The sequence below is a fragment of the Belonocnema kinseyi genome, chromosome 5, assembly GCF_010883055.1.
Source record: "Belonocnema kinseyi isolate 2016_QV_RU_SX_M_011 chromosome 5, B_treatae_v1, whole genome shotgun sequence".
Lineage (NCBI taxonomy): Eukaryota > Metazoa > Arthropoda > Insecta > Hymenoptera > Cynipidae > Belonocnema > Belonocnema kinseyi.
In genome coordinates, this window is record NC_046661.1 from 124,917,942 (window position 1) to 124,942,192 (window position 24,251).

Below are 24,251 nucleotides of genomic sequence, written 5' to 3' on the forward strand. Positions count from 1 at the left end.
TTGCTCAAAATTGTCCTTAAAACTGTACACTTAGCATGCTAGTCTCATTCGCCTTCATTCATTGATTTGGAATGCAAGTGAATTTTTTGGTATACTCTGCTTGTGTCAAATATGTATAAACTTTTTTTCAACTCTATGAGTCAAACAACATATCGTTGGAATCGTTATAATTCGTAGATTTCGAATATCATATTTGTGATTTACTAAGTGGGAAATTTAAAAAATTTTATATTCCATATTTTAGGCCTCATTAGGAACAAATGCTCCCCGCTGACCAAGCTCACTGGCAGCAGCTCGACAGGGTCAGTAGACGCCGCGTAGTGGGGGAACGGTACACAGGTAGCTGTGGCGGAATTGTCATCTGCCCTAATTGCCGACCCTCCGTAAACTGTACCGCCGCATCGCCTTTACAATATTTTCCAAATTTGGCTTGCAGATGTTGTAACTTTCCAAATTTCTACGTCACAAATTGGGTGTGTCCAAGTCTCCTACCTCCACTTTCCTCAGCCAATAGACCATAAGCACCCCCACTGACCTACCATCCCTTCTTCAAAAATTGTACTTCGACTAGATCACTCTATAAAATTGCAAGCAGATACAATTCAACTTCCGTAAGATACATTTTGATTTCGCCGTGTACAGATGAAATTTTTCGGGTGTAAATAAGAAGTCCTATCTACTCTTGTCTGCAATAAGAGTGATAATTCTTATTCTTGTTCCCAATTTTTCTGTTTAGAAATAAATATTGTTTCAAGTTACTGAAAGGTGCGTGTTTTCACTGAACTATTATCACAGAACAACTTCATAATTACGTTTTTAATTTTTTTCTGCATGTTTTGCCTCGACCACAAAACAAGCAGTTTTATAGTTAAGGTATTTTATTATTCGAGAATGTTCCAATTCGGGAATTTTATATTTCGACAATTTTATTAATATTGAATTTTATTATTCGAAAATTTTTCAATTCAGCAGTTTTATAATTCGAAAATTTTTATAATTCGAGAATTTTATAATTTGACATTTTTATCAATATGGAATTTTATTTTTTGGGAATTTTTCAATTCGGCAATTTTTTATTCTGGGATTTTTTAATCCAGTAAGTTTATAATTCAGGAAATTTATTATTCGATAACTTTTTAATTCGGGAAGTTTCTAATTCGAGAATTTTATATTTCGACATTTTCATTAAAATGGAATTTTATAATTCGGGAATTTTATGATTCTGGCTTTTTTTATTTCAGCAATTTTGTAATTCATGCATTTTATTATTCGGTAATATTTTAATTCGACATTTATATTAATATGGAATTTTAGAACCCGGTAATTTTATTTTGCGCTAATTTTTCAATTCGGGAATTTTATTTTTCGAGATTTTCTGTTCCATTAAGTTTTTATCAATTTCATCTAAAATGTTCTGGTTGATTACAGGCAGGTCGCTGGACCGAGAAACAGGGAAATGAGGGGGAATTTTTTGAGACCGGGAAAAACCAAGAATTTTTACAATTTTTAAAATAATTCATTGAACTTGTATCTCCTTTAATTGTGATATGATTAAGTTTATAATTGAAAATTGCAAAGAGCTTATCAACTTTGTGTGTTACGATTTCAATTGTTATATTTAAAGAATATTAATTTTAAAGTGAAATTCTTGAATTTTGATGTGTAAATAACAATTGAACACTTATTATTTGTAGATCAATTTTAGTGATTTTTAGAAGTTTTAAAAAGATTTTTAATTAATTTAAAACTTGAGATTGTTTCAAATAATTTAAACGAAGTGAGTGACCTAATTTGAAAGAAAATGTAGATTTTTTCAGATTTTGAACAAAAATTCATAAGCTGTTTAAGAATTGTAAAAGGCTTCAAAAGAGTATAAAAATTTTCTTCAGATTGCTTGAAAAATTGAGAATGAACTTTTTGTTGGAAGAATTATTTGAAACTCGAATCATTCATGAGAAACTTTTAATACTAATTTTAAATTTGAAAGGAAATGTACATGTTTCAAGATTTTTAAATAATACTATAATTTCAAATTTTTTAATTTATTGAATGACTTTTCAATTTATTGCGTTGAAAATGATAACATGGATTTATATTTTTAGAACTGAATCTGAATATTTAAACTCTAAAATTTTTAAAAGTATAAAATTGAAGATTTCTACCTTGAGTCCTTTAATTTTTCGTTCAATTTTCATTAATTGAAATGGAAACATATTCAAATTTTAATGCTTATATTAATTTTGATAATAAATAAATAAATTTTTAAAAACCTACTATTTCTAAGAAGAAGGTCATAAAAATACTGGCGATTTTTGCAAAAACCACACAAAATCCAAAACACGTTGCTCGGGAAATTGTCGGAAATAATTCAGCACTTAACAGATGCAGAGCAAAAAACGAACTGATAACGACCATTTTTGTCAATAATAACATCACTTTTTTTAACGGACCTGTAAAAAAATGTTTATTTAAATTATTATAAAATGTAAAAAAAAGTTTCTTAGACTCTTTCAGGGTGTCTACCCTACTTGGAAAACCTAGAAATTTGAGGTATTTTTGTTTAATTCAGGCAATTTGTCGAGTGAGCTGATTTTTTTAAAAATTGAATTAGATAGTTTTATCACTTTTAAAAAAAGTTCTATATTATTGTATTTAAATTTTTTTTTTAAATTACATACTTTGTTTAACTGAAAATTTAACTATACTATTTTTGACTCAAAATTCTACCTTTTGTTTGATTTTTTTTCTCTCTGTAAACTGAAAAAAATATTTTTTAGTTGAAAATTTAACTCGTGATGAAAAGTCGTCTATTTTGGATGTATTCAACTGTTTTTGATTAAAAATTAAAGTATTTTTTGGTTGAAATTTCAACTACTACATTTTTTGCACAGAATGCATCATTTTTTGGAATGAGAATGTAATTATTAGGTTGAAATTTAAATTCCGTTGTCAAAAATAAATGTGTTTTGAAGATTTATCATTTTAATTGAAAATTCATTTCTTGTTTGAAAAGTGAGGTACTTAATTGAATGATCGTGTTTTTGGCTGAGAATAACTTGTTTGACTGAAAATTTAACTATTCCAACCGAAAATTTAAATATTTTTTTTTTTCGTTGAAAATTATTTGCTTAAAATTGAACATGGTATTGCTACTATTCTTGTTGAATATTCCACAATTTTACTTAAAAAGTCATCTCTCTTATTAAACATTTATTTGTTTAACTAAAAATTTAACTATTCAATTTTTGGATGGGGAATTATCTCTTTTAGTTTAAAATTATGTTGTTTTTTTTTTTAGAAATGAATCTTGATTGAAAATTAATGTTTTGGTTGAAAATTTAATTATGACAGTTAAAGATTCATGACTTTAGTCAAAAATTTGTATATTTTTTAAAATTGACTGTTCTCGTTGAAGATTCATCATTTTAGTTGCAAATTCATCAGTTTAGTTGAAAAGTAATTTTTTTTTAAATTAAACTTTCTATTTTTGGTTAAAATTTAAGCATTGTCAATTCAAACTCAAAATTGTCTTTTTTGGTAAAAAATTAATCTTCTCGATTCAAAAATTCAACTTTTGTATTTTTTTTGGTCGAAAATAAATCTTCATGTTTGAACACGTAATTTTTGGCTGAATATTCAAGTATTGCAATTAAATGTGCAACATTTTAATTGAAAAATTCATATATTTTTGTTGACAATTTAACTCTTTGGTTAGAAATCTGACTTTTCGGTAGAAAAGAAACACTTGCGGGTGTGAAATTCCACTTTTTTGAAGAAAATTCATATTTTTGGTTAAAAACTGAACTTGGTTATATAAAAGTTGAATTGCTTTGTTTATAATTTTTATTTTTATATTTTTGGTTAAAAATAAAACTGCTTGATAGAAATTTAAATTCTTTTGATAGAAATTCACCTTTTTGGTTTAAAATTCATCTGTTCCAGTTCAAAATCATCATTTTAGTTGAGAATTCATATTTCTGGTAGTTGATAAAACTACTTGGTAGAAATTTAAACTATTTGTTCACACTTCAACTTGTCTGACTACAATTTATTTATGCCAGTTGAACCAGTTCAACTATTTCGTTGAAAATTGATCTTTTTAAACTAATTTTGTTCAGTTAAAAATTCAACTTTTTTATTAAATATTGTTAATACTCCATTTTTAGTTAAAAATTTATCTTTTTCAGTTCAAAATTCATGTATTTTGTTGAAAAATCGTTGTCTTTTTTAGAAAATTAATTTACTAATTTAAAAATTATCATGGTTAATAATTTTTTCTTTTTAATTAAAAATTCCAGTATTTTATTTAAATATTCATGACTTTAGTTAAGAATTCAATCCTTTGTTCAAATTTTTTGTGTGGAAAATTAATTTTTTTCAACTGGAAAATAAACTGTTCCACTTTTTGTAGAAAAAAGATTTTTTTAGTTGAAAATTCAACTATTTGCTTGAAAATTCGTGTATTTTGTTTAAAAATCCTTTTTTTGGTAGAAAATTAATTTTTTGTTGAAAAATAAACTATTTGGTTCACATTTTTTTGAATGGAAAATATTTTTTTAACCGAAAATTTAACTGTTCCTATTTCTGTCGAAAACTTATTTTCTTCAGGTAAAAATTCAACTATTTCAGTCGAACATTTATCATTTTATTTGAAAATTTATCAGTTTGGTTAAATTTTTTTTTAATTCATACTCCACTTTTAGTTAAAAATTGATCTTTTTCAGCTCAAAATTCATTTATTTTGTTGAGAATTTTTTTCTTGTATACAATTATTTTATTTGTTTAAAAATTATTATTGTTTATAATTTTTCTCTTTTAAACAAATTCAAGTATTTTATCAAAATATTCATCATTTTAATTTGGAATTTAACCTTTTTTTGTGTGGAGAATTAATTTTTATAACTGAAAATTAAGCTGTTCCAATTTTTATAGAAAACATATTTTTTAGTTAAAAATTCAACTATTTGGTTGAGAATTCATGTATTTTGATGAAAAATCCACTTTTTTTGGTAGAAAATTAATTTTTTGTTGAAAAATCAACTATTTGATGGACATTTTTTTAAATGGAAAATTCATTTTTTATTCGATTTAACTCTTCCAATTTTGGCTGAAAACTGATTTTGTTCAGTTAAAAATTCCTCAATTCCAGTCGGACATTTATCATTTTAATTAAAAAATGGGCGTTTTTCGGTTCAAAATTCATATACTTTGTTGAAAAATCGTTTTTTTATAGAAAATTTAATTTCTTGTTTAGAAATTTTTCTTCTTGATTGTGAATTTAATTATTTTATTTAAATATTCCTCAGTTTAGTTGAGAATTCGTGCCCTTGCTTGCAATTTTTTTGTGTGGAAAATTAATTTTTTTTAACTGAACATTTAAATGTTTCAATTTCGGTAGAAAAATGATTTTTTTTAGTTAAAAATTCAACTATTTGTTTGAAAATTGATCTTTTTTATTTGAAAATTAAACTATTTCGTTGATAATTCATGTATTTTGTTGAAAAATCGTCCTTTTTGGTAGAAAATTAATCCTTTCGGTTGAAAATTTAACTATTTGGTTAGAAATTTCTTTACCTTGTTGAAAATGTAATATTTTTACTTCAAAAGTTAAGAAGTCGAAGTGGTTTAGATTTAATTTAAAGTAGCACCCAATAATTATTAAATTTTATAATCTTTAAGGTCAAATTCAACAAATCATTAATTATGTTTTTAGTATTATTTAATTAATCGAATGAAAATAAAAAAATACATTATTTATAATAATGTCACGAAACTGTATAATATTTCGAGCGGATTGTTTGAAAAATTGCGAAATATTTGAATGACTTCGTACTATGAAAAATGATACCAGGGAAAAACCTAGATTTGTCAGGGAATTTTTTATATGATTTGAGTAGACACCCTGCTTTTCGAGACATTTGTTTAAAAATCTGAACCAAATTATTTAAATTTTGTTAACATACCAAGCCAAATTATTGATGGCTGGGGTAAAAAATAATCAAGAAAAGCGTGACAGATGCAAATAACTCCGATGAAAAATTCAAAAATGCCCAAAGGTAATTTCCTTCCGTGTCTTGATAAAACAAAATATGTTAAAATGCATGAAGCAATTTCCAAAGCCCCTCCAAGTGCAAAAGTTATGTGTCTGTTTGCATTTAAATTTGGAAGAAGAAATTCAACACAATGATTAGCAGCTGCAGAAGTAAACCTGAAAAATAACATCTTTAATTTGAACACAATAGACGAGGAATTTAAAATAAGAAATATAAAAAATAATTGGTACATGTTTAATTCTTTGATTTCAATAATAAACAATTTACAAGCTTATTTAATCAGTTTCAAGTTAAAATACTGAGGATTTGAATAAAACTTTAAGGCTAATATATGTTTTCGCTGAATCTATACAAATTAAATATTTTCAGGGTGCCCGCTGTACCTGGAAATCAGGAATCTTTTTAGATAAATTTTTAGAAGAAAAATCTATGGCTTTAAGAATTGAAAAAATTTTTAAATTCATTTTTTAACTTTTGCAATTATGAAAATATTCAGTTTATGATTTGGAATTTTTCAATCTTTTACATTAAAAATGTTTATCCTAGGTTTTCATTTTTAAGCGTATATTTTCAGTTTAAATAATTTAAACATGCAGTTTTTACGATTTAAAGAATTAAAATTCAGAAATTGATATTTAAATTTGTTATTTGACTAAGAAAAGTTAAAAAATTATTAAAACTATTAAAACAAATATACAATAGTTTATTTAACAAGATGCTTTCATTCAATTTCAGATCCTATATGAATATAGTATAAGTTTATTCAAATTATTTCTGAATTTTGAATACCTGGACAATTATTAATTTAAAACGGCTTTAAATTATTGAAAAAATGTAATTTCTAATTTAAAAAGTGTTCAGTTGGGAAATTAAAATTTGGTCGTTCAATTTTTTATTTTTCTCACTTAAAATTGAAGATTAAACAAATTTACTGATTCATTCTTCGATTTAGAGCATTGGAAATGATAACGAGGGTTTATATTTTTTAATCATAAAACTTTTAACAATTCAATGTATAAAAGTTTAAAAATTAAGATTTTTTAGCTTAATGGCATTTAATTTGAAATTAAAATTTTTTTAAAATTTTATATATGTTTAAATTATTTGGCTTTTAAATAAAAAATTTTAAATTACATATTTTTTAAGCTTCAATTTTAAAGTTTGAAATTCAGTAGTTGGAAATTCTTCTTCTTGGTTGAGAATTTATCATTGTAGGTTTAAAATTCAACTATCTGGTTAAAAATTGAATTATTTTGTTGAGAATTCAATTATTTTTTTGATAATTTAACTCTTTGATTGAAAAATAGTATTTTTGGCACAAACTTGAACTATTTTGTAGAAAGCTTTTCTTTTTGAGAGAAAGTTTACTTATATGTTATAAAATTTAAACTTTCGGTTAAAAGTTTGTCTTTGTTTTTGTAAATAATTATCTGTGGCTTAAAAATTCCAGTGTCTTGTAGCAGATTCGTTTTTTCCTTTTGGTAGAAAACGAATACTTACAGACTTAAAATTTAACTTTTTTCTAAAAAATTCGTCTTTTTAGTGGAAAACTGATCTTGCTTGACTAAAAATTAAATTACTTAGTTAAAAATTCATTTTTTTGGTCGCAAATTGAAAACTTGACTATTTTGTTGAAAATTCCTTTATTTTATTGAAAATTCGTGTTTTTTAGTAGAAAGTTAATTTCTGTGTTGAAAATTTGGTAGAAAATAAATATTTTCGGGATGAAAATTCAACTGTTTTTTTTTTTAGAAACTTTGTCTTTTTTAGTTAAAAACCTATCTTGTTTCTTTTAAGTCTTGAACTATTTTGTGAAAAAATTTATTTTTTGCGACGCAGATTCATCGTTTTAGTCGAAAATTGATCTCCGTGGTTAATAATTTTATGATTTTATTCAAAATTATATTTTTTGAATTCGTTTTTATTACTGAAAATATTATTTTTCTATTTTTTGTTAAAAATTTAAATTTTTAAATGGAAATTGAAGGATTTTGTTGAATATTTGTCTACTTGGAGAAAATGCATCCTTTTGGATTGAAAATTCAACTGTCTTCTTGAAAATTACATTCTTTGGTTGAAAATGCAAAAGTTTCTGGTTGAAGTTTTTTTTCAGTTTTGTTGGAAAATTTGACCATATATTTTTAAATTGAAGAATTTTGTAAAAGAATTAATCGATTGAGTTGAAAAGTCATTTTTAAAATAGAAAATTTGTACTTTTGAATTAAAAATTTCTGTTTTCTTTAGTAAAATTAATATTTTTTTGTCAAAATAAATAAATAAATGTGGAATTTTCAATTTGTAATTGTCTTATTCCGTTTATCGTATCATAAAAATAGTACAATAATAAAATTTTGCGCTTTGAATATTAATGGTTTAGAAAGAATGAAAAATTTGTCAGGGGAAAGTCAGGGAATTTTGAAAATGAAGTCTTCCGGCCACCCAAAATACAATTTAAAAAATAATAAAGAACAAAAATATATTTAGAAAATTTTCTTACCAAATTTGAATTAAAATTGCCCCGTGTCTAATAATTGATTTGTACTTTGCCAATTGCAAAAGTCCTCTATTTATTTTCTTCTCACTCGCAACTCGTTCTTTCAATTTCTCGGATACGTTCAAACCAATTTGCTTTTTATTTTCATTCCTCACTCCCAGTTCCAGAGTTTCTTCGCCTTTCTGTATATTGTGGGAATCTTCGCCCCGAGAAATTGACTTCGAGTGTCTTTTCTTTTTGAGTTTTAATGATTTTTCTTCCTCCCTTTTCTCATCCATTTTATTATTTGAGTTATTCACCTTTAAAGGTACTTCCGGTTTCGAATTTATTTCTGGAACTTGTTCGTCTTTACAATTCTCAGAATCAGCCACTTCTGTAAAATTGAAACAGATACCTAATTTCTACATTAAAAGTATTTTTTAAGAATTCATCATAATAAAAAATATAATTATTCAGGGTGGCCGCTGGATCGAGAAATCGGAAATGACAATTCATTTTTGTTATCAGAAATTGTAAAAAATTCTAGAAGAGAAATCTCTCCGATTACTTGAAATATCACAAATTTTCATATCACAAGATATAATGTTTAAATATATAAAATAATAAAAAATGAGTTTTTTAATTTTTCAGTGATGAAATCATTTAGTTTTAAATAAAGAATTCTAAAATCGTTTACTTTATTTCTCCATTTCAGTTCTTAATTTATTTTTTAGCATACATTTTCAATCTAAGAATTTTAAAATGTCGTTTTGAAGACTTAAACAACTAAAAATTAAAAGCGTTCTAAATTAAAAATTTTTTTAAGAAAATGTTTTAAGTTGATCAAATGTAAATATAAATTAATTAATGATTGAATTAAGTGTACTGTAGTTCGAGTATTTAAAATTAAACAAGAATTGAATTTACGAGACGATTCTGAATATTTTCGAAATTAAACAATTTATAGAATTTAACTTTAAAAATAGAAGATTTACGCAATTCGAAAGACTTATCATTTAAAGAAATGTGAACGTCAAATTAAAACTTTTTAAACTATTTTCAAATTTAAAATAATTTAAAATTAATAGTTCTAATGGCATAATTTCACCGATAAAAATCCCGCAAATATGATTACCAAAATTACCTATAATTTTTATTAAGTAAATTTGAATATGATGATGCAAATAATAAATTACCGAAATTTCAAATTTCCGAAAACATATTTAATATTTTGTAGCTTTTAGAATAATATTTTATTTTATTTGTAAAATTCCGAAAAAGAAAACATTCAAAATAAAAAATTTCGGAAATTGTAATATGTCCGAAATATAAAAATTCCGAATCGAAAAATTCTCAAACAGTTTATACAACTAACGAATTTTAAAATTTCCAAATAATAAAATTTGTGACAGAAAATTTCAGAATTATAAAATATCCGAATCTGTCGAATCCCCTAATTTAAACAATTAAAAAAAAACTGTTTTCAGTCAATATTATTTATTCAATCAAAATACAACGATGAAACATTTTTATGAAAAAATTTGTAAAATTATTAATTTATTTTTTAAAATTATAAAATATATTAAAAATATAAAAAAGAATGATTGACAGCAAATTCAAAATGCAAGTGTTTTTTAAATGTGTTTAGTTGTTTAAAAAAATTATTGTGATTTCAAATTCAAACAATAATTCGAAAATTGCTGAATTATAAAATATCCGACACTGTCGAATTCCCAAATTGAAATAATTAAAAAACTTATTTTTCACTAATTTTATTTATTTAATAAAAATACAATGATGAAACATTTTAATGAAACATTTTAATAAAAGAATTTCTAAAATTTTCAATGTATTTTTCAAAATTAGTGTTTAATTTCAAAATGACAATGATTGACAAAAATTCTTAATGCAAGCTTTTTTTTAATGTGCTTGGTATATTGAAAAAAATTATTGTTATTGAAAATTCAAACAATAATTTAAAGAAAACACATTGAATATCCCAACAAATTTTGTTTTGATCAAAATATTTAATTATTGTATTTTTAATTGATAAATAAGAAATATTAAATAATAATTATTTGTATTGTTGAAATTTAATAATTTTCTAGTGTTGGAAATTTTTCAGTATCGCGTGTTAGCAATTTAAAAAAATTTCGAAATTTTCTGTCTGAAGTTTTATCATTCGAGAATTTTTAAATTCGATGATATTATGAACTGACAGCAATTTTATTCTTTAAAAATGTTCTAATGTAGGATTTTTAAATTTTGGACAATTTTACATTTTTATCAATTTTCAGGATTTTTCAGTCGTCCCGTTAATTTGATAATTGCAGGTATTTTTAATTTTTTTAGTTTCGTTAAGTTTCCCTGACCGAATATTTCGATTTCCTGAAAAAACATTTTTGTTAGTTTTATTTTTCGGTGATTTGAAATTAAAAAAATTTTTATTTTTATTTTCAAATCTTATTCAAATTTTGTTTCAGTCTAAAATGTCCATTTAAAACCATTTAATTTTAACTTTGAAAATTACAATGTTAATTATTCCCTTTAAAGTTTTGTATAATTTTAAAGTGAAAATGTTAAATTTTAATGTATAAATGGTATCAAAATGGAACAATTATGAATAACTTTCAATTACTGGAAAATTAAACCTTTTTTGTTGATAATTGGTCTTTTGTTGGGAAATTGATCTTTTTTAGTTGAAAGCTCAACTATTTGTTTTAAAATTTCTGTTTTTAATGGAAAACTCGTCTTTTTTGTTGAAAAATCACATTTTGGGATAGAAAATTTAATGTTTTGTTGAAAGTTCGTCGTCTTGATCAGAAAACTCGTACTATTTTTTTTTTTAAATTGGTCTTTTCGGTTGAGAATTAACTTTTGTAGTTTGAAATTTCAACTATTTCATTAAAACTTCCTCTCTTTGGTTCAAAATTCTTTTTTTTTGTTGTTGAAGATAAGTTTTATTATGAAAAATTTTACTTTTAATTTTTGGTGGGAATTTTTTTTAGTTCTAAATTGAACTATTTTTTCGAAAATTAGTTTTTTTGTCAGACGATTAATCTTCTTGGCTCAAAATTTATCTTTTTCATTTGAAAACTTAAATATTTGTTTTAAAATTACTGTATTTTATCAAAAAAATTTATCGTAAAAAGCTAATCTTCTTGGTTCAAAATTCGACCCCTCAGTTGAACAATCGACCTTTCTGTAGAAACTATATATTTACGGGTGGAAAATTTAACTGTTTTCTAGAAAATTCCTCCTTTTGACAAAAAAAAAAAAATTAAATTTTTTGTTGAAAGTTCAGATTTTTGGATAAAAAATTTAATGTTTTGTGGAAAACTCGTCGTCTTGATTAGAAAATTCGCCTTTTGTTTGAAAATTTATATTTTTTAGTGGAAAGCTGAACTATTTTTTTGAAAATCCTTGTACTATTTTATTGAAAATTCGTCTTATTGGTTGAGAATTCACTTTTGTAGTTGAAAACTGAACTATTTGTTTTAAAAATCCTGTGTACTATTAAAAAATGTTCTTTTTTGGTAGAAAATTAACCTTTTTGGTTGAAAATTCGACTCTTTGGTTAAAAATTCGTCTTTACAGTAAAAAGTAATTATTTGCAGGCTGAAAATTCAACTGTCTTGTAGAAAATTCTTCTTTTTTGTTGGAAATGAACTAATTTGTTGAAAATGTATATTTTCTGGATAAAAAATGAACTGTTTTATAGAAAATTCGTAATTTCAAAATTCAATTTCATATTTGATGAAAAATTAGAATTTTAAAATTTCAGTGATCGCGAAAACAATTTTGCAGGCAGGGAAAAATCGAAACAAAATCCTTTGGTTAAAAGGGCCACCCTGCTATTATCCACGTTTATAAATATTGGAATTATTTTTACTTTGTATTTCAGGATTGGGTTCTGGCTTTGCGAGTAACTTTTCAATTTCCGGGAGAATTTCTTCGACTTTTTTGCTTTTTAGGTCTAGACTTAAATCTCGGGATTTTCTTTCCGGTTTCTTATTCACTGGTGTCTTGTTTTCGCTGACAATAGTATCAGGTTCTTTTATTGTTTTCAACCTGATAAAGCATCCATTGTATTTTACTATCTTTTCTAGAGCGATGTCAGCTTCCGTCGACTTTCCTTTTGCAAGCAACCAGCGAGGCGATTCCGGTATTATCCTTAAATTTTTGTAAAAACAATATTTAAAATTTCCTAGGCAACACAATTTTTGATGAATAAATTAGAAAAATTGTAACTGGGATCCATATCAATAGGCATACCATTTTTGCTGACGAAAAAAAAAAGAAATTAGTCCCAAACTGCAGGGCAAAAAGTCTAAGGCTCAGGAATTAATAATTTTGAAAAAAGAGTAATAATAAATTATTTTGAACGAAAATTTTTCAATTACTGAATGACTTTCGAAGTTACTATTTACAGTCAACTCCCGATAAAAGAACATCCGGTTTAAGAATTCTTAGAACTGCAGTATATTGTGTAATAGGAGAGTTTACCGCTCGTCAGGAGGCACGAGCGAACTTAAATAAGTGCCCGCGAAATTCGAACCCAAATTAAGAAAAGTAAAGTTTTTAAAAGAAAATGATAAAAAAAGAGTGGAAAAAATGTCAGACGTGGATTGTAGTTAAATGAAAAGTTGAACTGCAAAGTTAGGAAGTATTATTGAAAAGAAAAAAGGAAGATTTGTTAGAGAGGTAAGTTTGGAACAAGAGTAAACATTCTAAATTACTTGATGTTTGTCAAGACTTTGTCAAGACTTTTGTCATCTTTGTATTAAGCTACAGTCTACGTTTCATATTTTGTTTTACTCACTTTTTAATAATTTCCTTTCAAAAACTTTATTTTGCTTACTTTCAGTTCGAATTACGCGCCGTTTATGTAAGATCGGTGGCGCCTCTTAACGAGTGGTAAACTTTTCCATAGATTCCACGCCCTTGACTGTTTAGCCTCCGATTGTGGATCAAGGCCAGTGCGAGATATTCCCGAAACCGTTTTTCAATCAGGAGTTGAGGGTAATGGGAAATATTTATTTTTTATTTCGAAAAATTATAAGCTCGAAATTATTATTTTGAACATAATAAGCTCAGACTTCAAACTCTTTCCTCTGATGTCCCTGTTTCCCCTTTTTTAAAGAAATTGATATTTTTTACCAATTTTGAAGAAATTTTCCCTTTTGATTGTTTTTTTTTTTTCATGAGAAAGTCCAAATATTCGGACTTTCGCTTAAAGATTCAACTGCACGCGACTCTCGGTTTAGAAATTCGCAGTTTAGGAATTTCCACAACTGCTGTGCCACGTAGTTTCTGAGCGCTTAATTATGCATTCCAATAGGAAATGGTTCAGGCGGCCCTGATTGTTTACGTTTCAAGTTTCCTGATTTAGTAACAAAGCTATTTGCTGGCAACCCCTGATATGGTTCCTATACCGAGAGGCGGGTGCACTTTTTTCTAAATGCAATTGTCTCTGGTTAAAGTTTAATCTTCTTTGTTTGAAAATTTGACGATTTAATGGCAAATTGATCTTTTTAGGTTGAAAATTTAACTATATGGTTAGAAAATCAGATTCCTTGGTTAAAATATCATCCTTTCGGGTTTAAAAGTCCGTTTTCTTTTCTTTCTTTTTTTTTTAATTAAATCTTTTTGACTTGAAAAATAAGTTCTTTTACGTTGAAAATTGGTCTCTTGACAGAAAATGAACTTTAACTTTTTTATTGAACAGAGTTTGCTCCCCTATTTTCGTGAAAAAGAAACACCCTAATTATCTTGTTGTGAGAGTTAGAATTTTGGGCTGTAAAGTCTGTTAAAATATTGTTTTTGTATATTTTTTTTAGGAACTGACAGCAACTGTAGAGGGAAATGAGGAGAGGGGAAGTATGTGAGGAAGACGTTGGGCAGAGAAGGAGAAGCAAGTGTTGAAGTGTGCGGAGGGGGAGTAAATGGGGAGAGGGAGGAGAGGTAAAGTGGGATAATCTAGGGGAAGTGAAGGGAATGGAGGGACTGTATATGTTAAGTGTTGGGAAATGAGGAAAGGGGGAGTTTCATAGTGTTCGGAAATGAAGGGAGGTAATTAGGGAAAATTAGGGGTGAGGAATTACGGGGAAATGAGACGAAATATAGGGAAATAAAGGAGGGAAACAGAGGGCGTTTGCTGAAATAAAGTATGAAATGAAAAATGAAAAAAATTTTATAAAACGAAATAAGAAAAAAAAGTTAGGGAAGTGAGGGGAAATAGTAGGAGGAAATTTGGGAGACGTGAGTGAAGGAAGGGGGAGGAACTAGAAGAAATAAGGCGGTTGTGAAACTGAGGAAAACTTTGGGAGGAACTACGGGAAAATAAGGCGGTTATGGAATTGAGGGAAACTTTGGGAGAAAGTTTGGCGAGAGGAAATTAGGTAATGATGAAGTTCGGAAAGGGCAGAAAAGCGAAGTTTGATGTGTAAGGAAGGGAAGTAGAGGTGGGGAGAGGAAGCAGGAGAATATAGGCGAGGGGGTTTAGGGAAGTGAGGGGAAATGAAAGGCATGAAAGTATGATAAATGGTGGGGAATGATGCAAAAGCTGGAAAGTGATGGGGAATGAAGGGAGGTAAGTAGGATAAATGAGGTACAGGCAAATAAGGGGCAATGAAGGGTATGGGTGTGAGGGGAAGTAGGAGAAGTCGTGACATATGAGGAGAGGTGATGTAAAGGAAAGTGAAGGAAGTGCACGTAGGAAATATGATGGGAAATAATGAGAGAAGTATGATGGTTGGGAAGAGAAGGGGAAGAAGTATAGGGAAGGGAATCAGGGGCGGGGAAAGTTGGAGAATTAGGGGGTTGAAGGAAATGAAATTGTTAATAAAGTAGAAACGTTAGGGGAAATAAGAAAAGGAAAATGGAAGAAGTAGTGGGGTAGTATGGGAGGGGAAGTAAATGTGAAATTAAGCGAGGGGGAAGAGAAGGGGAAGTTAGGACAAATAATTAGTGGGAAAGTAGGAGAAGTCGTAGGAAATTAGGGTAGTGGAAGTGAAATTTCTTAATAAATAATTAGTTATACCAGATATATAGAACAGTAACAGCTGTGGGAACGGAGATAGCCAATTGAAGAATTCTCCAGTCGGGAATAGAGTAACTGAGTCCAGCTAGAAGCGCGAGACCTACGGCCCACGCGATCTGCATTATTAATCCTACAATTGTACGGAATTTTGAGGGAAAAAGCTCTAAAGCTAAAATGAAAGTGGAAGTCTCAAGTCCTTGGACGAAAACTCCCTGAAATCCTCGAAGAACAAGGAATACTGAATAATCCTGGAAACAAAAAATTCTGATTTAGTGTAAAATATTAAAATATTAAAATTAACTATTTAATCTGGACACGGAAGACCAGAAAGTCTAGGAATTTTAGATAAATTATTTTGTTGCCAATACAAAAATTTAATCAAAAAAGTAATTCTTTTTGGTTGATAATTTAAGTATTTGGCTGAAATATCCTGTATTTGGTTAATAATTCTTTTGTTTGGAGACTCATTTCTTTGGTTGAAAATGTAACTACTAGGTTGAAAATTTATTAAAAAATTTTAATATTTGGGCGAAAAAAAAGTCTTGTTAAAAATATTGCTTCTTTGATATAAAATGTTAAATATTTGTTTTCTAACTGAAATTTGGAAATTGCCCAATTAACTAATCGACAGTAGTAGATAAATACTTCCATTTATGGTTAAAATTCATCTTTTTCAGTAACAAATTCATGTATTTTGTTAAATTATTTCGTTAAAAATTCATGATTATTGTTGAAAATAATTTCCTTGGTTAAAAATTTAAATATTTTGTTGAAGATTCGTTTTTTTAGAATTATTTTTATAATTGAAATTTGGAAAACTGAAAATTTACTAATTGTCAATGGTAAAGAAATACTTCCACCTTTGGTAAAAAATGTATCTTTTTTGTCACAAATTACTATATTTTGTTGAAAAATCATCTTTTTGGTAGAAAATTAATCTTATTGGTTGAAAATTCACTTTTATGGTCTGAAATTCAATTGTTTTGTTAAATATTCATTTTTTATTGTAAAAATCCAACTATTTGATTGAAAATTCATCTTTTTGGGTTAAATGTAATTGTTTTTTCTATCAAATTAAATTTTTTTTGTTATGATATAAACTATTAACTTTTATTGAATTAATTTCTTTGGTAAAAAATTGAAGTGTCTTGTTAAAAACTCAGTTTTCAAATTGGAAAAGCATAAAAACTTAAATTGTCTAGCAAAGTAATAAATACTTAATAAAAACGATAAATTCTCAACAAAAAGTGTAATATTCGATGCTTCCACAAAAAAATATTTTAATTTTCAATAAAAAACAGCTGAATTATACCAAAAAATATGATTTTTCAAGAAATCATTTAAATCATTAACAGGAGCAGATTAGTTTTTAAACCATAAAAAAATTGGACAAAAAAGTTCAATTTACAACCCGAAAATGTTTATTTTCTACTAAATAATTAGATTTTTAACACAAAACATAGGAGAAATGTATTTCCAACTAAAAAAGATCAATTGGCTAAGAAAAATAGAATAGCTACATTTTCAGGCAAAAAAATAATTTTCAAGAAAATAGTATAATTTTTTAAAAAATTAATTAATTTTTAACCGAAACCATTTATCTTAAAAAAAAACTTTAGGCCAATAATATTTGAATTTTTAAGCCAAAAGATGAATTGTCTACTAGAAAAGACAAGTTTGCAACAAAATAGTTGAATTTTCAAAAAATAGTTAGATTTTCGACTAAACAGTATAATACTTAAATTTTTAACAAAAAGGTTCGGATTTATAAAGGTATTTTCAACCAAAGAAATTAGTTTTCAAACAAATAGCTACACTATCAAATAATTAAGATAAATTTTGAACAAAACGTATATTCGACAAATTTATAGTAAAGAAAATCATGTTCAACGTCAAATGACTGTTTAAAAAAAAGACGGATTTTTTCACCAAATAATAATATTTTCAACCAAAAAGTGAATTACTCACCATGAAGATTAAAATTCTACCACAAAAGACAAAGTTTCGATAAAATACTGAAGTTACCAACCAAATATCTGAATTTTCAATTTAAGAAAATAAATATCAAATCTATTATTTAAATGTAAATAATGAAATGAAAATATGTAAAAATGGTAATTTTCCATTCATTGTACTAATATAAATTTTACTTTTATTTATTATTATATCTAATAATCTAATCATAATAAATAGTAATTATTATTTTTCTTGTTCAACAGTTAAGTTGTTAATTTCTTAATTAACTCAAATAATTGACATAATGAACAAAAAAAGCATTTTTGAATTGAAATTGAAATTTAGGTAAGTTTAATAGATATTGAGAAGTTATAAAAACATAAAAAATAATTCAAAAATTTTAAGGATTTCGAAAAATGTAAAACAAAACTTAAAATTTGGAAGATTTTGAACAAAAATGTTACAAATTTCTTAAACATTTGAAGAAAATTAAAAAAAATGCAAAAAAATTTCTGAAGATTTTTAGGAAAAATAAAATGATTTTATATGTTGAAAAATTAGTTTTAAAAAATTTAAATAGATTTCAAAAGGTTCTCAAAATTGTAAAAACATCCAGAAAATTTTAAAGCAAGCTTCCTTAATTTTTCAGGATTAATTAAAAGTTACAGAAAAAATTGGAAATTTTTAATGAGATGTTTAGAAGTTTGGAAAAAATTTGAAAATATAATAATTGATTTCTCAATTAAAAAAGTGTTCAAGTTGAAAAAATTTATAATCTTTAAATTTTTAATGTTCGAGACCCCCTGAATCCGAAAATCAGGTTCTCACGATGGCCTTTGTCTGTCTGTCTGTCCGTCGGGCCGTCTGTTCGTAAACTCGATGACTCTTGAAAAAATGAGCGAATCAAATCCATCTTTGGCACACTTATTTCAGGTCCTAAAATAAGGACGAGTTCGTGAACCAGCTATTTTTTATAAAAATTCAAAAAGTGAGCGCATTTAAAAAATTTTTGAGACAACTTTTTTCTGAATCTGAAAATTCTATGTACGGGTATTTATAATATTAAAAAGAACAAACAATTTATCCTAACGATTTTCTCCGATAAAACGAAAATTCTCAGAGATATAGCGTTTTCAAAATTTTTTTAATCAACCGAAAATCAAAATTTGAAGCCAAAAAATGCACGATATGAAAAAAAGTCAAGAAAAAAAACATTTCCTTTTGAAAGCCCTACAAAATCATCATAACAAATTTTTGGATTTTCTTCAAAAATCAAAAATTCAAATTTTTATTGTACAAAAAATAATGAAAAATAAAAAATTCCATTTTGTTGACAAACTATGTAGGATACGAAAAAAGATAAATTAACAAAAAATTTTATCCTAAAAAAGATCTACAATTTCGTTAAGGATCACTTCTTGATAGGACGCGTACTTTTTGTTTTATTCGTGAAAAATCACAAAAAAAAGAATAAAAAAAATGTGTGGAAAAACGACGAAAGTTCCGAGAAAAAAACCCCAACAAAACCTGTTTATAAATGTCTGTCGGAAATCGAGCGCGCAGCGCGAGTGTCACGATGAGAATGTGTACCTCAAAGCCTATAGAGCTTTGAGAAACTTAATCTTTGACAATAGTTAAGTAAGTAGAAAATTCAGAACATGAAGACGCATATAAATACTGCCATCTAAAAGAGATCTTTTTGATAAAGTTTTTTTCAAGCATTTCAAATGCAAAGAATAAATATCCGAGCGCAAAGCGCGAGATTCAACCGTGGCGTGCCCCAGGCGCGCTCAAACTTGCGAGTGAAGCGAGCCGCGCGCGATGAGAATGTGCCCGCAAAGCGGGCAGATTTTTTTAAAGAAGAAAGATTACTTTTTCGGATTCGGCTAGATTAAATTTGATTTTTAATACGTTGAAAATGTTGTTATCTGAACCATATTTAGTTTAAATTAGGATTGACGAGATTGTATTTTGTTAACATAAAATCTTCGTTTTTGATAATAGCGGTTTGAATATCATAAAAGTGGCAAAATTCATGAAAATTAGAAGTAAAAAAATTAGATTTGAAAATATAAAGTTTCGAATTTAAATGCATGAACACTATGATATAGGCCACCATAGTTTTTGAAATTTAAAATTCACAGCTTTGAAACTCTTAAAATGAAAAATTGTATTTCTTTTGTCAAAATTAAGAGTATTATATTTAGAAGAATGCCAATTTGACCGACTCAAAATGAAACATTAAAAATTCTTCACAAAAATGGAAACCATTGGCGGTAAATATTTATTAATTAGATATCTTTAAAATTATCAACTTTAATTTCAAATAAACAAAACTGAACAAACTTTTTAAATTTTTAACACTATATCATAACTAAAAATTTCGAAATTAAACATTCAAAATGATTAATTAAATTAATTGAAAACGGTTTTGAATCTTATTTTACTTTTACTTAATATTAACTAACAGTAAGCGAAATTAAAATTCTAAAGATTAATCAATTTTACATCCTAAAAATGCACCATTTTCAAATTCAAAGCTTTTAAAATTGAAATTTAAAAAATTTCAATTTCTCAAAAATTGTACAATATCAAATTGGTAGCTATTTGAAATGAAAAATGCTTAGCTTTCTGGAATAAAATGCAAACATATTATTTCTTTTCTGATTCCGGGAATTCTCAAAATACCCCGAATTCCCGAAACTCTTCTGAATTTTTTGAATTCCATAAATTCATAAAATTTGTTGAATTTCTTCATTTATTCTGGATTCCTCTGAATTCTTTGCATTCTTTTTAAGTTTTTGCATTTCATGGAGTTCTAAATACTCTGGAAATTCTAAAAAATTGAAGGAATTCTGATAATTCAAAGAATTTATATGAATTCAGATATTACTGAGAATTCGGAGAAATTGAGACGATTTCAGGGAAGTGAAAAGAATCCAAAAGAATTTCAAAGAGTTTGAAAGTATTTTAAGATATTCAAAAGATTGAAAACTAATTAGAAACTGAATATTTTCAAGGTAAGTGAACTCTTGTTCATTCCAAGGCGCACCTATTCCACGGCTTACTTATTCCGATTACCTCATGCTACTATATTCGAAGTGAAGTTTCGTCACCTCCTACCAAGGTCCCTGTACGGTCTTGCAAGCACCAGTGGCTAACCAATTAAAAAGAGGGCTAAAGAGTAATATTTGTCAAGTTTAGAATATACTGTCTCTGTCACGTTCTATTCTTTTGTCGATTGATAACCTTTCAGTGTCAAAAATTATTCTAAAATATCAAAAATTTCAGGTTAGTGTATCAGATTGATTTGATCAAAATCACGACATTTCCACGTATAATATGATCGTGACATCATGTTACAATACTCAATATTTCGCAAAATATTTTAGTCGTTTTTTGATTCTATTATATTGACTTTTAATTGGAAAATTGTACGATTTGAAGGAAATGTAATGTTTTTCAAGTCGTGCTTCAACAAGAGCACTTAAAAACACGGAAATGCATGATGCGCAAATTCAAGGACGCGCAATTGCTTTCAGCGCGCGCATCGATATAAAGCCGGGACAGCCAATGAACGTCGTTGAACAAAATCACCCCAAGAGTCACGGTACATGTGGGAGCCCCTTCAGCCTTGAAATACCCAAATGTTTACGTTTCGCTGTCTTTGGAATAGGCAAGAGTTGACCGTAAATCTTTTTATCTTCCAAGGCCCTTTTTATATTAATCTCTAAAACATATACAAAATTTGCTTAAAAAATGAAATCATGCCTGTCAAATTAGTATTATTATTATTTATAAAATTGAACGATTTTTAAATTGCAATTATAACAATCTTGTTTTATATTTTTTTATTATTAATTGGCAGTGTTGTATGTGTTTTTATTGATTAAATAATTTTTTTCAGATTCGTCATGCACTAAGCCCCTACCACAATTACGTAACATTTTTTGCATTATGTTTAAAAACATAATAGACGTTTTCTAAATAACATTTTTTTTTAAAGATGAAGTGCTGTATAGAAATAAATAAAACAATATTTTGAATGACACTAAATGCTTCAAATTTTGTTTTATTGACAAAATTATTGAAATTATTATCAATCTTTTTTTTGAACATACATGAATATAAATTTTATAAGGTTCTTCAGAAATTTAGAAAAGATTTTTGAATATTTCAGATCTATCAAAAAAGAATATAGAAGACACACACACACACACACACACACACACACACACATTACATGATTTTAGAAATATGAAGAAAACTTCAAGTCTCTTTAAAAGATATTTTGGACTTTTAGAAATCTAAAAGAAATAAAAAATATTTCATACATTATCGGAAATGCTTTCAAGTTTAAAAAATATTTAAAATCTATTCAAAACCTCTTAAATTTCTAAAATTATTTTTAGCCGAATCCAATTTTTTCTATAATTTTGAAAATGATTCTAATATACAAAATTTGCCTTAAAATATTTCAAATTTTCCTGGGAGTTATAAGAAAAATGGCTTATTTACTTGAAAGCTTGAAAATTCTTTAAAAACTTTTTAAGTTTTTCTTCCAAATCGTTTTTAAAAACCTGCGTTTTTTAAAATCTTTCACGGTTCAAAATACCTTCTCAATGTCTTTAAATCTTCGAAGTATTTCTTGCAATTTACTCGATTTTGTTGTTATTGATTTTTTAATCTCTGCCAGATTGAAACATTTCGCTTTAAGATCTTCTACTTTTTTTTAGAAATTTAAGGAAATGTTTCAAAATATTTATCAACTTTTTCTGAAAGTTCATTTAAAAAAATAAGAAAACATAAAAATTGTCTCAAAAATCTTAATAAAATTCTTTTCTTAATCTATTTAAAATTTGTAAAATTATTAAAAATTTTTTATTATTTTAATTTTTCATGATTTTTTTTAATCCTGTAAAATTAAAAAAGCTGTCTTGAAATCTTCTACAATATTCTCTTAACATTAATTTTTCAAAATAAAAAATAATTCTAATTTTTCCTAGACACTTAAAGAATTTGTTTCATTTTCTTAAAATCATACAAAATTCCAAAAATATCTTACAATTTTTATTATTTTTTTTTTAATAGTTTCAAAACTTCTAAGCATCTCTAAAACTTACTCAAATTTGTTCTAAAATTATGCGTTATGGCAAAATTTGGGTTTACAATTTTTTAACCTAAATTAATTCTTTTAAAATTAAGCCTAAACCACTCAAAATTTTCCCAGAACTTAACAAAAAAAAATCATGTTAAAATTTTTTTCGAATTCTTCAAAATAAGTTTTCTCCATAATTTACCTTTTCTTATCTCTGAAAATTTGAAGTAATTAGTACACGTCCAACGTTTTAGTAATTTAAAAATATTTAATAATTTTATTTTGAATATTTTTTTACCTGGACAACGTAGAGGGAAACAGCCATAGTGCCTTGAGTATAAAGACAAATGGCCAAAACCGGAAGTCTCCCAATTCGATCAGCCATAATTCCAGCGATCCAAGCTCCCATTAAAACTCCCAAAAAATAAATGGCGGTGCCCAAAAAAGCCAAATATTCTTTTTCACAAACTAAACTCCATTCGGTTATAACACTTTGTTCTCCATTTTCAATTTCAAAAATATATTCACTCGAACACGTGGTGGGTTTAGTGTCTTTAATTTGAAATTCACTCGTAAAATTTGAAATAGACTTGAAAAGAGAGGGAGAGACACAACCTTTAGTTCCATTTTTCAATTCCTGGAAAGTAATAAAAAGCATTTTCAATGATTTCAATTTAAATTTTGAATTTTAAAACTTGTTTCGATTTGTAATTATTTTCTAAAATCAGGGATTATTTAAGATTAGTTGTTTAAGTGATAAGATTGCAGAAAACATTTCGAAAAATGTAACCTAATTAAAAAATTCCAATTATAAACCTGAAAAATTAATACAAAATAACAACAAAAAAAACGAAAATCTTTGTTTAAATTTAAACTGTATTTAGGGTTTTCTGAATGAATAATTGTTATTTTAAAAACAGATTACAAAATTATTTACAAAAATTGAAAACTACCTGGCAGGAAAATTTGGGAGAATAATTATAAAAGACGGGTAACAAATGGCTCATCGCCACGATAACATAATTAACACTCAAAGCAATTAAAACAAATACGTGAAAACATCCGATTTTTAAGTCCTCGACACTCATTTTAAAAGACAAAATTTTAATACTTTTAATTTCAATATTAATTTCAATCTACCATAAATCTCTTCCATCTAATTATAATTAAAAACAATTTTTTATTATTCGAAGGGCTCACATTTCCTTGTATTCAAATTGGAAAATGTTAAAACTTTGCTTATTTATTTAAACAAAATTAAAAGGGATTGTTCGCATTTTGAATGAAGGGAATTGGATTTTTCGCTTTTGAGAAAGTGCTTTTCTATTTATTAAAATAAAATATATGCATTTTATTTTTAAATTGAATTAAGGAAAACTGTATTATTGTGAATTTCCGCTTTTGTGAGTAGAGAAATGGAAACGTTAGTGTCGCGTGAAAGTAAAATACGAACTGAGAGAAGTCAATCTGAGTCCTTTAGAACAGCCATCTAGCTCGTAAAGAAGGACAGAAGAGAGACATTATGCGGAATTGGTGTCGTCACAATTTCATATTATTATTGTGAGTTGTGGGAGGAATTTATATTGAATAATTATTGGATATTGCATTTTTACTACAAAATGATTTGAA

The 24,251-nt window shown here is 26.5% G+C and overlaps 1 protein-coding gene across 2 annotated transcripts in view; it reads right to left on the bottom strand.

Annotated features, from left to right (window-relative positions):
• LOC117173425 (organic cation transporter protein-like) overlaps positions 1 to 24,042 on the bottom strand; it is a 27,072-nt gene extending 3,030 nt beyond the window's left edge. Inside the window, exons 1-7 of one of the 2 annotated variants that reach the window (XM_033361982.1) lie at positions 23,576 to 24,042; positions 22,921 to 23,259; positions 15,569 to 15,816; positions 12,419 to 12,699; positions 8,551 to 8,920; positions 5,964 to 6,208; positions 2,275 to 2,450 (exon numbers count right to left, since the gene is read on the bottom strand). In XM_033361982.1, coding sequence (XP_033217873.1) covers positions 2,275 to 2,450; positions 5,964 to 6,208; positions 8,551 to 8,920; positions 12,419 to 12,699; positions 15,569 to 15,816; positions 22,921 to 23,259; positions 23,576 to 23,710 — 1,794 coding nt within the window. In that variant the 5' untranslated portion in view covers positions 23,711 to 24,042. Of the gene's footprint in view, positions 1 to 2,274; positions 2,451 to 5,963; positions 6,209 to 8,550; positions 8,942 to 12,418; positions 12,700 to 15,568; positions 15,817 to 22,920; positions 23,260 to 23,575 lie in introns of both variants that reach the window. The other variant, XM_033361981.1, reaches the window with a different exon arrangement.
• Between the last annotated feature and the right edge of the window lie 209 nt (positions 24,043 to 24,251).